The sequence below is a fragment of the Salvelinus fontinalis genome, chromosome 15, assembly GCF_029448725.1.
Source record: "Salvelinus fontinalis isolate EN_2023a chromosome 15, ASM2944872v1, whole genome shotgun sequence".
NCBI classification, from domain to species: Eukaryota; Metazoa; Chordata; class Actinopteri; order Salmoniformes; family Salmonidae; genus Salvelinus; species Salvelinus fontinalis.
The window spans coordinates 21,539,169-21,555,767 of record NC_074679.1 but is presented as its reverse complement, the minus strand read 5'-3'; the positions used below and the strand labels follow the sequence as shown (position 1 = coordinate 21,555,767).

The following is a 16,599-nucleotide window of genomic DNA, read 5'->3' as shown; positions in this document are numbered from 1 at the left end:
GTTTAATCAGCTTCTTGATATGCCACACCTGTCAGGTGGATGGATTATCTGGGCAAAGGAGAAATTCTCACTAACAGGGATGCACATTTGATAGAAATAAGCTTTTTGTGCATATGGAACATTTTTGGGATCTTTTATTTCAGCTCATGAGACTTGGGACCAACACTTTACGTTTATATTTTTGTTCAGTGTAGTTAACCAAATAGCTACCCGGACTATCTGCATTCACCCTTTTTGCACTAACTATTTTGACTCATCACATACACTGCTGCAACTGTTTCTTATCTATCCTGTTGCCTCGTTACTTTACCGCTACCTATATGTACATATCTACTTCAATTACCTCATACCCCTACACATCAACTCAGTACTAGTACCCCATGTATATAGCCAAGTTATCGTTACTCATTGTGTATTTATTCCTCATGTGATTTTGCTATTATTTTACTATTTTTCTCTCTGCATTGTTGGGAAGGGCCGGTAAAGTAAGCATTTCACTGTTATTCTACACCTGTTGTTTACAAGCATGTGATGAATATAATTTGCTTTGACTTGAGCTACTACTCGTGCAGAGCCCCAGATGCCTCATATGAAGAGTTCTCTCTTCTTCAGCATCTCTTGATCTTCATCATATTCCTGTGATATTACAGAACTCTCTCTCCTTGGCCTCCCTGGGGGATTCGTGCCTGTGTTTTCTCACACACTAATTGTTCCCATCATGTCTCAGCAAGTTATACGCCACAATGCCTTTGTTTAACCTGTGTGTGTGATGTGCACAAATTGAACTGGCATACAGTGATGTGAGTGATGACTTCCTTGATCCGCATACTCATCACAGCCCAATTTAGCCTTGTTATTTTGAACAATACCTACTGAATTATTCCTACAGTTGTTGAAGAGTTGAAGCTCTGTTTGTGGTGGGGTTAGTCACAGGGAACTATACGCACTTCAGGATAATTTTTCTGGTTGCCATTTTGTCATATTTTCTTTGTATTTGCCCCTCTCAAATCCTTGTTAGCCCACTGATCAAACAGGAAACTCCATGACAGGTAAGTCTACAAGTCTTCTGTAACTGTAAAAGCCTTGGTTTCATGCATGTTAACATCAGAAGCCTCCTCCCTAAGGTTGTTTTACTCACTGCTTTAGCACACTCCACCAACCCTGATGTCCTTGCCGTGTCTGAATCCTGGCATAGGTATCCCACCAAACATTCTGAGATTTCCATCCCCAATTACAACATTTTCCGTCAAGATAGAACTGCCGAAAGGGGATGAGTTAGCCTGCAAAGTTCTGTCATACTTTCCAGGTCTATGCCCAAACAGTTCGAGCTTCTAATTTTAAAAATGAATCTCTCCAGAAATAAGTCTCTCACTGTCGCCGCCTGTTATAAACCTCCCTCAGCTCTCAGCTGTGCCCTGGACACCATATGTGAATTGATTGCCCCCTATCTATCTTCAAGGTTTGTTCTGTTAGGTGACCTAAACTGGGATATGCTTAACACCCCGGCAGTCCTACAATCTAAACTAGATGCCCTCAATCTCACACAAATGATCAATGAACCCACCAGGTACAACCCTAATCTGTAAACATGGGCACCCTCATAGATATTATCCTGACCAACTTGCCCTCCAAATACACCTCTGCTGTTTTCAATCAGGATCTCAGCGATCACTGCCTCATTGCCTGCATCCGCAATGGTTCCGCGGTCAAACGACCACCCCTCATCACTGTCAAACGCTCCCTAAAATACTTCTGCGAGCAGGCCTTTCTAATCGACCTGGCCCTCCCGTCAGTAGAGGATGCCTAGTCGTTCTTTAAAAGTAATTTCCTCACCATCTTAAATCAGCATGCCCCTTTCAAAAAATGTAGAACTAAGAACAGATATAGCCCTTGGTTCACTCCAGACCTGATTGCCCTCGACCAGCACAAAAACATCCTGTGGCGGACTGCACTAGCATCGAATAGTCCCCGCAATATGCAACTTCTCAAGGAAGTCAGGAACCAATACACGCAGTCAGTTAGGAAAACAAAGGCTAGCTTTTTCAAACAGAAATTTGCATCCTGTAGCTCTAACTCCAAAAGTTTTGGGACACTGTAAAGTCCATGGAGAATAAGAGCACCTCCTCCCAGCTGCCCACTGCACTGAGGCTAGGAAACACTGTTACCACCGATAAATCCACAATAATCGAGAATTTCAATAAGCATTTCTCTACGGCTGGCCATGCTTTCCTTCTGGCTACCCCAACCACGGGCCAACTGCTCCGCATCCCCTGCAGCTACTTGCCTTGCAGCTACTTGCCCAAGCCTCCCCAGCTTCTCCGTCACCCAAATCCAGATAGCAGATGTTCTGAAAGAGCTGCAAAACCTGAACCCGTACAAATCAGCTGGGCTAGACAATCTGGACCATCGCTTTCTAAAATTATCCGCTACCATTGTTGCAACCCTTATTACCAGTCTGTTTAACCTCTCTTCGTATCGTCCGATATTCCTAAAGATTGGAAAGGTGCCGCAGTCATCCCCCTCTTCAAAGGGGGTGACACTCTAGACCCAAACTGTTACAGACCTATATCCATCCTGCCCTGCCTTTCTAAAGTCTTCAAAAGCCAAGTTAACAAACAGATCACTGACCATTTCGAATCCCACCGTACATTCTCCGCTGTGCAATCCGGTTTCCGAGCTGGTCACGGGTGCACCTCAGCCACGCTAAAGATACTAAACGATATCATAACCGCCATCGATAAAAGACAGTACTGTACAGCTGTCTCCATTGACCTGGCCAAGGCTTTCGACTCTGTCAATCGCCGCATTCTTATCGGCAGACTCAACAGCCTTGGTTTCTCAAATGACTGCCTCGCCTGGTTCACCAACTACTTCTCAGATAGAGTTCAGTGTGTCTAATCGGAGGGCCTGTTGTCCGGACCTCTGGCAGTCTCTATGGGGGACCTCTGGCAGTCTCTATGGGGGACCTCTGGCAGTCTCTATGGGGGTACCACAGGGTTCAATTCTCAGGCTGATTCTTTTCTCTGTATATATCAACGATGTCGCTCTTGCTGCGGGTGATTCCTTGATCCATCTCTACGCAGACGACACCATTCTGTATACATCTGGCCCTTCTTTGGACACTGTGTTTACAAACCTCCAAACGAGCTTCAATGCCATACAACACTCCTTCTGTGGCCTCCAACTGCTCTTAAACGCTAGTAAAACTTAATGCATGCTCTTCAACCGATCGCTGCCCGCACCCGCCTGCCCGACTAGCATCACTACTCTGGACGGTTCTGACATAGAATATGTGGACAACTACAAATACCTAGGTGTCTGGCTAGACTGTAAACTCTCATTCCAGACTCACATTAAACCTCTCCAATCCAAAATTAAATCTAGAATCAGCTTCCTATTTCGCAACAAAGCCCCTTCACTCACACTGCCAAACATACCCTGGTAAAACTGACTATCCTACCGATCCTCGACTTCGGCGATGTCATTTACAAAATAGCCTCCAACACTCTACTCAGCAAACTGGATGCAGTCTATCACAGTGCCATACGTTTTGTCACCAAAGCTCCATATACCACCCACCACTGCGACCTCTATGCTCTCGTCGGCTGGCCCTCGCTACATATTCGTCGCCAGAACCACTGGTCATCTATAAGTCTCTGCTAGATAAAGCTCCGCCTTATCTCAGCTCACTGGTCACCATAACAACACCCACCCGTAGCACGCGCTCCAACAGGTATATCTCACTGGTCATCACCAAATCAACACCTACTTTGGCCGCCTTTCCTTCCAATTCCCTGCTGCCAATGACTGGAACGAATTTCAAAAATCGCTGAAGTTGGAGACATATCTCCCTCACTAACTTTAAGCATTTGCTATCTGTGCAGCTTACTGATCGCTGCAGCTGTGCACAGCCCACCTGTAAGTAGCCCATCCAAATACCCACCTCATCCCCATATTGTTTTATTTACTTTTTGCTCTTTTGCACACCAGTATTTCCAGTAATTCTACTTGCACATCATCATCTGCACATCTATCACTCCCAGTATGAACTTGCTAAATTGTAATTATTTCGCTACTATCGCCTATTTATTGCCTTACCTCCTTACGCCATTTGCACACACTGTATACAGACTTTTCTATTTTGTTATTGAATGTACGTTTGTTTATTCCATGTGTACCTCTGTTGTTGTTTGTGTCACACTGCTTTGCTTTATCTTGGCCAGGTCGCAGTTGTAAATGAGAACTTGTTCTCAACTGACTTAAATAAAGGTGAAATAAAAAAAAAATAATAATAAATAAAAACATTTAAAAATGTAGTCACAGTCGAACAGGTCAAGACAGACTAGATCTGCATAACCGCTCAAATTCCTCCAAAATCCTGTCTCTGGAATTCTGTATCTCCTAGTGATAGACTGGAAGCATTTCATGGTACGTTGTGCAGGTGATTGATCAGAAGACTGTGTCTAAATCTATTTGATCCAGCCCTTTGTTCTTTCCCTCTAACTTGAGGGAAGAGCATTGACACGCACCATGTCACTCTAGGCCCTGTCATTATAGCCTAGCCTTCTTAATTTACATGAATTATTCCTGTTGAAGAGTTGAAGCTGTATTTGTGGTGGGTGGTGGGGTTACCCTTCATTAAAAAAATACTACAGTTTACTCTAGAACACTATAGTACTTACTACAGAATTATGTGGTAAACTATAGTATACTGTAGAATAGTATACTACACACTGTAGTATCCTTTAATTGTGTAGTACTTACTACAGAATTTTGTAGTACACTGTAGAATACTTTAGTAAATACAACAGTATTATCTGAAAAAAAACACGAGTAAATGCTACAGTAATGTCCAAAACACTACAGTCCACAAAAACACTACAGTTTTTTTTACTATGGTAACGCTACAGTATTTCATTTGCATATACTCCACCCATTCCCATCCCCCATGTCCCAATTTGCGCCACCCATGAATGAAAAACCTACATGCCAAGTGTACAGCATGTACTGTATTATGCTCCCTAAAAGTTATGTAAAAGAGCAGAAGCACTGAACTATCTATACAGACTCCAGCCCTACCTAAACGCCACAGTAAATACTACAATCTGCAAAAACAAACCATTATCTACATCATTTAGTTTATCCTCTTATCCAGAGCAATTAGTGTCTTGCTCAGGGGCACATCTCCAGATGTTTCACTTATTCAGCTTGGAGATTTTAACCAGTAACTTTTCGGTTACTGGCCCAACACTTAACCACCAGTCGCCCCATAGTACGGTTTTCTTTCACTACAGTATTTAAACTATAGTTAACTTAAGTCTGCAAAAACACTACAGTGAATACTACAGCAAAGTCTGCAAAGCACATAATACTATAGTAGCTATATCATAGCACACTATAGTATTTTTTCATGTGGGTAACCTGAGGGAAGTGGATTGACCCTGTCGTTCAGTTTAGGGGGCATAAAGAGCAGCATGTTCAAACAGGGAGGAGGAGAAAAAGCAGAAGTAATAGTAGCATAGTACTGATTGTGGTTTCCAGTATTTTATTGCCTGGCAGCAAAGTGATATGTGCTCAGGTGTAATTGAAGCTGAACTGTAATTGTCTGATGATTAAAGTGTAGCTTCTACCTTCCAGCTGTGCTGAGGAGGTTAGTACGGGACTCTCCCTAGCAAGGTGTGTTTTGGAAAGAGGGACGGGGTTGAGGCAAATATATTGGGTTTGTTTAGGAAACCATCTGTTGCTTAGGCCCTATTGCCTCTCTGCCATTGGCTACTGTACTATTGCCAACTGTGGGAACAAAGACAGATACAACAGACACTCCCCTCATCCTGCTGTTGACTGGAAACACTAATACCACCCCAGAATGTATTAATCACTGTATGGTACAACATTTTCACAATATGGCAAATAGAGTGACATAAGGTTGGGCTATTCCATTCACAAACACATCAAATACAGTCAATAAATACACTATATCATACAGTTGTCTTTGTAAACAGTCACACAAAGCATAGTTTAACCTTATGTTATCAGCCCTGGGTCTTTTCCCTGAACCCAAACTACAATTACGCTACCTTCTAGCGTTGGACTTATTTCCTAATTGAATGAATTTCATTGTATATAATGGGATAATCAATTGTCTCCTTTCTGGTGGGATCAATGTTCATCCTTTGAGCGTGTGTCACAGAGGGTTGTGGGACAGGCTTGGTAGCCCACTCATTGTGTGGTCGCCTTGTCGCTTGTACAGTCCTTCATCAGTCTCTGGAAAACTTTGGAAACATATAAAAGTCAGCCAACACCCTAAACATGAATAGAAAGGGTTCAACAAATCATAACAGGCAGGATCTAATTACGGAAAGACGCTGGAATACGCCTTATGGCAGGGGTAGGTAACTAGATTTAACCGCAGGCCGATGTTTGCCGGAGTGAATGGTCGGGGGAAGGAAAATAATTATAATAATTTGTACACTGCAAATTGATCACAACTAAGGCCAAAAAAGAGACTGTATTTGAAAATAACAATTTACCTCCCTGATTACATTGAGACACGATCACATGTCTGTTTTTTTTTACTTTGGAACAGATATCTCCCCCAAACAAATCACTGAATTCCTGGTGATAATTTTTTTTTAAATCTAATGTTTTACTCGCGGGCCGATTTGGCCCACGGACCACTTGTTGCTGACCCCTGCCTTATGGGTATTTAAGTGTTTCATTGTTAGACGGTTATGGGGATAGATAGGAAGTGAGTAAAATCGCGTAAAAGTTGGGATAAATATAGACTCAAACAAGTGAATAGTTATTGTATGAACTGTATTGTTTACTTTAACAGAATATACAACGCATTTGGAAAGTATTCAGACCCCTTGACTTTCCACATTCTGTTACGCTACAGCCTTATTCTAAAAGGGACAAAATTGTTATTTTACCTCATCAATCTACACACAATAGCCAATAATGACAAAGCAAAAACAGATTTATAGAAATGTTTGCAAATTTATAAAACATAAAAAGCTGAAATACCACATTTACATAAGTATTCAGACCCTTTCCTCAGTACTTTGTTGAAGCACCTTTGGGAGCGATTACAGACTCGAGTCTTCTTGGGTATGACCCCACAAGCTTGGCACACCTGTATTTAGGGAGTTTCTCCTATTCTTCTCTGCAAATCCTCTCAAGCTCCGTCAGGTTGGATGGGGAGCGTCGCTGCAAAGCTGTTTTCAGGTCTCTCGATAGGGTTTAAGTCCGGGCTCTGGCTGGGCCACCCAAGGACATTCAGAGACTTGTCCCGAAGCCACTCCTGCATTGTTTGGCTGTGTGCTTAGGGTCGTTGTTCTGTTAGAAGGTGAACCTTCACCCCAGTCTGAGGTTCTGAGCGCTCTGGAGCAGGTTTTCATCAAGAATATCTCTGTATTTTGCTCCGTTCATCTTTCCCTTAACTTACTAGTCTCCCAGTCACTGCCGCTGAAAAACATCCCGACAGCATGATGCTGCCACCATCATGCTTCACCATAGGGATGGTGCCAGGTTTCCTCCAGATGTGACACTTGGCATTCAGGCCAAGAGTTCAATCTTGGTTTCATAAGACCAGAGAATCTTGTTTCACATGGTCTGAGAGTCTTTAGGAGCCTTTTGGCAAACTCCAAGCGGGCTGTCATGTGCCTTTTACTGAGGAGTACTCTACCATAAAGGTCTGATTGGAGGAGTGCATCTCTGCAGAGATGATTCTCCCATCTCCACAGAGGAACTCAGGAGCTCCTTCAGAGTGACCATCGGTTTCTTGGTCACCTGCCTGACCAAGGCCCTTCTCCCCCGATTGCTCAGTTTGGCCAGGTGGCCAGCCCTATGAAGAGTCTTGGGGGTTCCAAACATATTCTATTTAAGAATGATGGAGACTACTGTGTTCTTGGGGACCTTCAATGCTGCAGAAATTTGTTAGTACCCTTCCCCAGATTTGTGCGCTCTGTCTCGGCGCTCTACGGACAATTCCTTCGACCTCATGGCTTGGTTTTTACTCTGACATGCACTGTCAACTGTGGGACCTTATATAGACAGGTGTGTGCCTTTCCAAATCATGTCCAATCAATTGAATTTACCACAGGTGGACTCCAATCAAGTTGTAGAAACATCTCAAGGATGATCAATGGAAACAGGATGTACCTGAGCTCCCGAGTGGCGCAGCGGTCTAAGGCACTGCAGTCCCTGGTTCGAATCCAGGCAGTATCAAATCGGGCCGCAATTGGGAGTCCCATAGTTCGGCGCGCAATTGCCCCAGCGTCGTCCGGGTTTGGCCAGGGTAGGTCGTCATTGTGAATAAGAATTTGTTCTTAACTGACTTGCCTAGATACATGTAACAAAAAAAAATTGGGTCTGAATACTTATGTAAAAAATGTATTTTTTTGTTTTTTTTATTTACATTTGCTAACATTTCTAAAAACGTGTTTTTTCGCTTTGTCATTATGGGCTATTGTGTGTAGATTGATGAGGAACAACATTGATATAATCAATTTTAGAATAAGACTGGTAACGTAACAAAATGTGGTAAAAGTCAAGGGGTCTGAATACTTTCCGAATGCACTGTATATGTGCCTTTTATTCTTTCACACATCATCAGTTGCTTCCCATATGAGCCTTTGTATGCATGTTGCCTTTAACATTTTTGTATTACCTCCAGAACCAATCACATCTTTGGTATTATGAAAGAACTGTAGCTTTCCTATGTGGCAAAATGTCCCCATTGTTATAATAAGGAAAGCATAGACTTTAAGTACAGTGCCTTCAGAAGGTATTCGTACCCCTTGACTTATTCCACATTTTGTTGTATTACAGCTTTTCTCACCCATCTACACACAATACCCCATAATGACAAAGTGAAAACGGGTTTTGAGAAATGTTAACACATTTATTGAAAATTAAATACAGAAATATCTAATTCATATAAGTATTCAGCCCCTGAGTCAATACAAGATAGAATCGCCTTTGGCATACATTACAGCTGTGATTCTTTCTTGGTAAGTATCAAAGAGCTTTGCACACCTGGATTGTACAATATTTGCACATTATTCTTAAAAAAATTATTCAAGCTCTGTCAAGTTGCTTGCTGATCACTGCTAAACAGGCATTTTCAAGTCTTGCCATAGATTTTCAAGCTTATTTAAGACAAAACTGTAACTAGGCCACTGAGGAACATTTAATGTCATCTTGGTAAGCAACTCCAGTGTATATTTGGCCCTGTATTTAAGGTTTTTGTCCTGCTGAAAGGTGCATTTGTCTTCCAGTGTTTGTTGGAAAGCAGACTGAACAAAGTTTTCCTCTAGGATTTTGCCTGTGCTTAGCTCTATTACATTTATTTTTATCACAAAAAAACTCCCTAGTCCTTACCGATGATTTGATGACAAGCATACTCATAACATGATGCAGCCACCACTACGCTTGAAAATATGAAGACTGGTACAAAGTGACGTGTTGTGTTGAATTTGCCCCAAACATAACGCTTTGTATTCAGGACATGACGTTTATTTCTTTGCCACATTTTGAGCAGTTTTACTTTAGTGCCTTTTGCAAACAGGATGCATGTTTTGGAATATTTTTATTCTGTAAGGGTTTCCTTCTTTTCACTCTGTCAATTAGGTTAGTATTGTGGAGTAACTACAATGTTGTTGATCCATCCTCAGTTTTCTCCTATCACAGCCAATAGGTGCCCTTCTTTGCGATGCATGGAAAAGCACCCGGTCTTTGTGGTTGAATCTGTGTTTGAAATGCACTGCTTGACTGATGGAACTTACATATAATTGTATGTGTGAGGTACAGAGATGAGGTAGTCATTCAAAAATCATGTTAGACACTATTATTGCATACAGAGAGTCTATACAACTTATGATGTGACTTGCTAAGCAAATATTTACTCCTGAACTTATTTAGGCTTGGCATAACAAAGGGACAATGCAGAAACAATAACAAAATACATTTCATCTTTTCATTTTTTATGAATAAAAAAAAAAAATCGACAAACATAATTTCACTATGATATGATGAGGTATTGTGTGTAGGCCAGTGACACAACATTTTAAATGCAGGATGTAACACAACAACATGTGGAAAAGGTAAAGAGGTGTGAATACTTTCTGAAGGCGCTGTAATAGGACAATGCAGAAGTGGCTTATCATTTACTGCTGAGCAATAGCTAGCTCACCAACAGAGCGCAGCCGTGAGCCGCAACCAATGGTAGTGTAGAAGAGGGACATTTGGTATTTGTTATTTTATATGACCTGAAGAAGGGACAGGTTATGCTGTTCCTCTTTCTGTAAAATTGTTCCGTTCTCTGATATGCTCTCAATCGCACTGTTTTAAGTCACCCTTTTCTTTGTCACCAGTCTGTTTAATAACTGTTTCTAAACTGCGCTGTTCTAACGTTCTGTGAAACAATGCCTGATAAAAATTACTCTGATCGAAGTGTAGGCTACGAAAAGTTATGTGATGTGATGAAACATGGTCTATAATATTTATTATATATTTAAAAAAGGCTAAATTACCCATAACATATTGTAATGAAACAGGCAGGGAGCAGGCCCAGGGTCGTTACAATATGCTATATGAAGCTGCAGAGACAGAAACGCACAGTAAAGAAAAAAAACGAACTATGCACTTCAAGAATGGAATTTTTCGTCAACTTTAGAATGCAATAATGTATTATTATAGTATAGTCATTATCAGCCATAGGGCTACATTCATTATCGGTGGTCAATGTAGTAAGATATAGCCTACATATTTGTGGTGCAATGTTGTTGATTGCTCCGCCCTGTTCAGTAGTTTCAGCTGAGCGAAACTATGCAATTTGATCCCAAGCCCAGTGACGAGCTATGGGGGTTTTCAGTCCTGCCTCCAACCATGTGTGATGTGATTGAGTTCCCAGTCGCTGAGTGCACTGAGAATACGAGCCAGAGTGAAGAGGATCACAGAGAGACAGACAACTGATCTACAGAGAAGCAATGGGAGTTTTATAATAAATTGACAATCGTAGGCAACCGAAAGCAGTGTTTTATAGTTTCGATTTCTAATTGTTGTTTTAGATAGCTTCCTGGGAATGCAAGCGATGGATCCAATAACGAAGTGGACACCAACGCAAGTTGTCGACTGGATGAAAGGTAAGTTTGGATCATATTCACACACCGCTCAATTCACAATAATTGTCAATGTTAACCGCTATCTGAAACTTGAGAAACAACTAAATACGCCTCATTCGCGGATCCCTGCAATGTATGCGCTTTTTGTTAAAAGCTCATGTTTCGTAGAAACTGCCTCTGTGCTGCCGCTAACTATCGTCGCTGTCAACTTGTTGCACAGAGAACAAAGGGAAATAATATCTTGCTAATGTTTGTGAGTTTAATTTAAGAGGTAACACGTAACAGCTGTGTGATCTTTGACAAACACTCAGAATTATTATGACACAGGTGAACCAACGTTTCCAGACAAATTGCCTCTGGCTGTGCCTCTTGCACTGTTCTTTGAGGAGCCAACTTTTGCAATAACAGTATTAACCAAAAACAGTGTAGTTATTTTTATATCTCACTATTTGCCAAGCATAATGTGTTACAACAGTTTGTTTTACTGGAGGCACAATGGAGCTGAAGATTATAAACTGAATTAATTTAATCATAATTGTCTTTATCAGCCATCAGACAATTTTTGTAACACTGGAAACCACAAACTATTTTCCTGTAATATTTGGTTAAACACACAGCACACCATGCACAATGCTGTATTGGTACACCCAGCATATTCTTAATGTGAGAATCCAACCTGGAATGCCGGTTATGGAAATGTATGACATCACCTAAGGACTATTTTCTTTTAACTACCTGAATCCTGTCACAGCATTGGCATGCAAAGTGACTGTCTGCTACTACTGGCATGAGAAGTATCTGCAGTCACAGATACGCAGCAACACTCCCCTATATGAAACATTATAGGAGGATAGAAGTGCTTCTTGTGAATTATCTTTATGTCAAAAGAAACATGATCTGAAATGTTGTTTGATGATATATCCTAGGCTAGGGCCATCATTTTCCAGAGTAAAGTTATTTGATAGTTCCTACATATTTCATTGCCCTAGACTGAACATCCACACCCGTCTACTCTTCAGTAGTTGCAGAATGAAGCAAACCTGGTGTGTAGACCTTCTAGTGTTCCTGTTCAGTGCCTTTGTGTAGATGTGCTAAAGGGATTGTGGGGGGTTACCCTGTGAGCCCAGTGGATGGAGGGACAATTTGCTCAGTAGACAGGCCCTACTCGTCAGTCTTCACTCTGGCTATCTGACTCAGCAGTTCTCTATTGGAGGGTCTTACCACTGGCTATGTTCACTGGACTGCCATAAGACAGCCTCTGTGCCTAAAATGACAACAGGCCATAGGTGCTTAACATGCAGTATAAACTCAGCAAACACCAATACTGCCTGTGCTAATCGCCCTAAGGTTGTTTTCTTCAGAGGGATCATGGTTACGTTTGTGTGTTTTGGGTCAAAAGTCATTGGTTGACTTCATTTTTTGAAGCTAATGGACCACTACTAATCAATCTACACTGAACAACACTATAAACACAACATGTAAAGTGTTGGTCCCATGTTTCATGAGCTGAAATAAAAGATCCCACCAGAAATGTTCCATACGCACAAAAAGCTTATTTCTCTCCAATTTTGTGCACAAATTTGTTTACAACCCTTTTAGTGAGCATTTCTCATTTGCCAAGATAATCCATCCACCTGACAGGTGTGGCATATCAAGAAGCTGATTAAACAGCATGAACATTACACAGGTTCACCTTGTTCTGGGGACAATTTGCAGTTGTGACATAACACAATGCCACAGATGTCTCAAGTTTTGAGGGAGTGTGCAATTGGCATGCTGACTGCAGGAATCTCCACCAGAGCTGTTGTCAGATCATTTATTGTTATTTTCTCTACCAAAAGCCGCCTCCAACATCCTTTTAGAGAATTTGTCAGTACGTCCAACTGGCCTCACAACCACAGACAACATGCATGGCATCGTGTGGGCGAGTGGTTTGCTAAAGTCAAAGTTGTGAACAGAGTGCCCCATGGTGGTGGAGTTATGGTATGGACAATGAACACACTTGCATTTTATCGATGGCAATTTGAATGCACAGAAATACTGTGACGAGGCCCATTGTCGTGCCATTCATCCACCGCCATCACTTCATGTTTCAGCATGATAATGCACGGCCCCATGTCGCAAGGATCTGTACACAATTCCTGGAAGCTGAAAATGTCCCAGTTCTTCCATGGCCTGCATACTCACCAGACATGTCACCTATTGAGCATGTTTGGGATACTCTGGATTGACGTGTTCCAGTTCCTGCCAATATCCAGCAACTTCACACAGCCTTTGAAGAGGAGTGGGACAACATTCCGCAGGCCACAATCAACAACCTGATCAACTCTATGCGAAGATGTCGCTCTGCATGAGGCAAACGGTTTTCTGATCCATGCTTTTACCTTTTTAAGGTATCTGTGATACATAGATCTGTGATATACAGATGGATATCTGTATTCCCAGTCATATTAAAGCCATAGATTAGGGCCTAATGAATTTATTTAAATTGACTGATTTCCTTATATGAACTGTAACACAGTAAAATATTTGAAATTGTTGCAATAATAGTTTTGCTAAGTGTATATACACTGCTCAAAAAAATAAAGGGAACACTTAAACAACACAATGTAACTCCAAGTCAATCACACTTCTGTGAAATCAAACTGTCCACTTAGGAAGCAACACTGATTGACAATAAATTTCACATGCTGTTGTGCAAATGGAATAGACAAAAGGTGGAAATTATAGGCAATTAGCAAGACACCCCCAATAAAGGAGTGATTCTGCAGGTGGTGACCACAGACCACTTCTCAGTTCCTATGCTTCCTGGCTGATGTTTTGGTCACTTTTGAATGCTGGCGGTGCTCTCACTCTAGTGGTAGCATGAGACGGAGTCTACAACCCACACAAGTGGCTCAGGTAGTGCAGCTCATCCAGGATGGCACATCAATGCGAGCTGTGGCAAGAAAATTTGCTGTGTCTGTCAGCGTAGTGTCCAGAGCATGGAGGCGCTACCAGGAGACAAGTCAGTACATCAGGAGACTTGGAGGAGGCCGTAGGAGGGCAACAACCCAGCAGCAGGACCGCTACCTCCGCCTTTGTGCAAGGAGGAACACTACCAGAGCCCTGCAAAATGACCTCCAGCAGGCCACAAATGGGCATGTCTGCTCAAACGGTCAGAAACAGAATCCATGAGGGTGGTATGAGGGCTCGACGTCCACAGGTGGAGGTTGTGCTTACAGCCCAACACCGTGCAGGACGTTTGGCATTTGCCCGAGAACACCAAGATTGGCAAATTCGACACTGGCACCCTGTGCTCTTCACAGATGAGAGCAGGTTCACACTGAGCACATGTGACAGACGTGACAGAGTCTGGAGACGCCGTGGAGAACGTTCTGCTGCCTGCACCATCCTCCAGCATCAATCAATCAATCAATTTTATTTTATATAGCCCTTCGTACATCAGCTAATATCTCGAAGTGCTGTACAGAAACCCAGCCTAAAACCCCAAACAGCTAGTAATGCAGGTGTAGAAGCACGGTGGCTAGGGAAAACTCCCTAGAAAGGCCAAAACCTAGGAAGAAACCTAGAGAGGAACCAGACTATGAGGTGTGGCCAGTCCTCTTCTGGCTGTGCCGGGTGGAGATTATAACAGAACTATGCCAAGATGTTCAAAAATGTTCATAAGTGACAAGCATGGTCAAATAATAATCATGAATAATTTTCAGTTGTCTTTTCATAGCTGATCATTAAGAGTTGAAAAACAACAGGTCTGGGACAGGTGGCGGTTCCATAACCGCAGGCAGAACAGCTGAAACTGGAATAGCAGCAAGGCCAGGCGGACTGGGGACAGCAAGGAGTCACCACGGGCGGCAGTCCCGACGCATGGTCCTAGGGCCCAGGTCCTCCGAGAGAAAGAAAGAGAGAAGGAGAAAATTAGAGAGCCAAGATTTTCAAAATGTTCATAAATGACAAGCATGGTCAAATAATAATCAGGAATAAATCTCAGTTGGCTTTTCATAGCCGATCATTAAGAGTTGAAAACAGCAGGTCTGGGACAGGTAGGGGTTCCATAACCGCAGGCAGAAGAGTTGAAACTGAAGCATGACCGGTTTGGCGGTGGGTCAGTCATGGTGTGGGGTGGCATTTCTTTGTGGGGCCACACAGCCCTCCATGTGCTCGCCAGAGGTAGCCTGACTGCCATTAGGTACCGAGATGAGATCCTCAGAGCCCTTTTGAGACCATATGCTGACACATGCACATTTGTGGCCTGCTGGAGGTCATTTTGCAGGGCTCTGGTAGTGCTCCTCCTTGCACAAAGGCGGAGGTAGCGGTCCTGCTGCTGGGTTGTTGCCCTCCTACGGCCTCCTCCACGTCTCCTGATGTACTGGCCTGTCTCCTGGTAGCGCCTCCATGCTCTGGACACTACAATGACAGACACAGCAAACCTTCTTGCCACAGCTCGCATTGATGTGCCATCCTGGATGAGCTGCACTACCTGAGCCACTTGTGTGGGTTGTAGACTCCGTCTCATGCTACCACTAGAGTGAGAGCACCGCCAGCATTCAAAAGTGACCAAAACATCAGCCAGGAAGCATAGGAACTGAGAAGTGGTCTGTGGTCACCACCTGCAGAATCACTCCTGTTTTGGGGGGTGTCTTGCTAATTGCCTATAATTTCCACCTTTTGTCTATTCCATTTGCACAACAGCATGTGAAATTTATTGTCAATCAGTGTTGCTTCCTAAGTGGACAGTTTGATTTCACAGAAGTGTGATTGACTTGGAGTTACATTGTGTTGTTTAAGTGTTCCCTTTATTTTTTTGAGCAGTGTATATTGAGTGAAAGGCCAGTTAAATCTCTCAATTTAACATTGTTTTTGACTGGATGTCCTGCAGCACCTTTCTCACCAGGTCTTCAAGCAGGCTATCATACTACCGTATGCACTAATATTGTGAAATTCACTTTAATACAGTTTTAATCTATTTTTATATTTTCCTTAGCAATTGTACTCAATAACACTAGCAGGACCACACTGGGTGTTGAAGTTGATGGCAGACTCCAGTCATTTCTCAAATATAGTCTTGAATCCGTTCACATTACATTTAAGAAGTTTTGCAGACACTCTTATCCAGAGGGACTTACAGGAGCGGTTAAGTGCCTTGCTCAAGGGCACATAGGCAGATTTTTCACCTAGTCTGCTCGGGGATTCTAACCAGGGACATTTGGGTTACTAGCCCAACACTCTTAACCACTAGGCTACCTGCTGCTCCTAATGCCCAGACTGAGGAGAGCTAGTGCTGTTCAGAGAATGTTTAGTTCAAAACTCAGCTGAGTAGTTTCACACTTACAAACTCACTTTCTTTTTTTATCCTCCTACTCACAGCAGAGTCCACCAAGTTTGCTCAGGCATTCCAAATGTGCAATCACAACTACTGTTCAAGTTGGTGAGTAAGAAGAGGCTTTCATAGTAATGTGAGTTTTACTGACTT

General features: G+C 42.5%; 1 protein-coding gene across 2 annotated transcripts in view; it reads left to right on the top strand.

Moving 5' to 3' along the window:
• The first annotated feature begins 10,879 nt into the window (after positions 1–10,879).
• LOC129811534 (connector enhancer of kinase suppressor of ras 3-like) overlaps positions 10,880–16,599 on the top strand; it is an 83,971-nt gene continuing 78,251 nt past the window's right edge. For both annotated transcript variants that reach the window (XM_055862927.1, XM_055862928.1), the window contains exon 1: positions 10,880–11,147. In XM_055862927.1, coding sequence (XP_055718902.1) covers positions 11,087–11,147 — 61 coding nt within the window. In that variant the 5' untranslated portion in view covers positions 10,880–11,086. The remainder of the gene's footprint in view (positions 11,148–16,599) is intronic.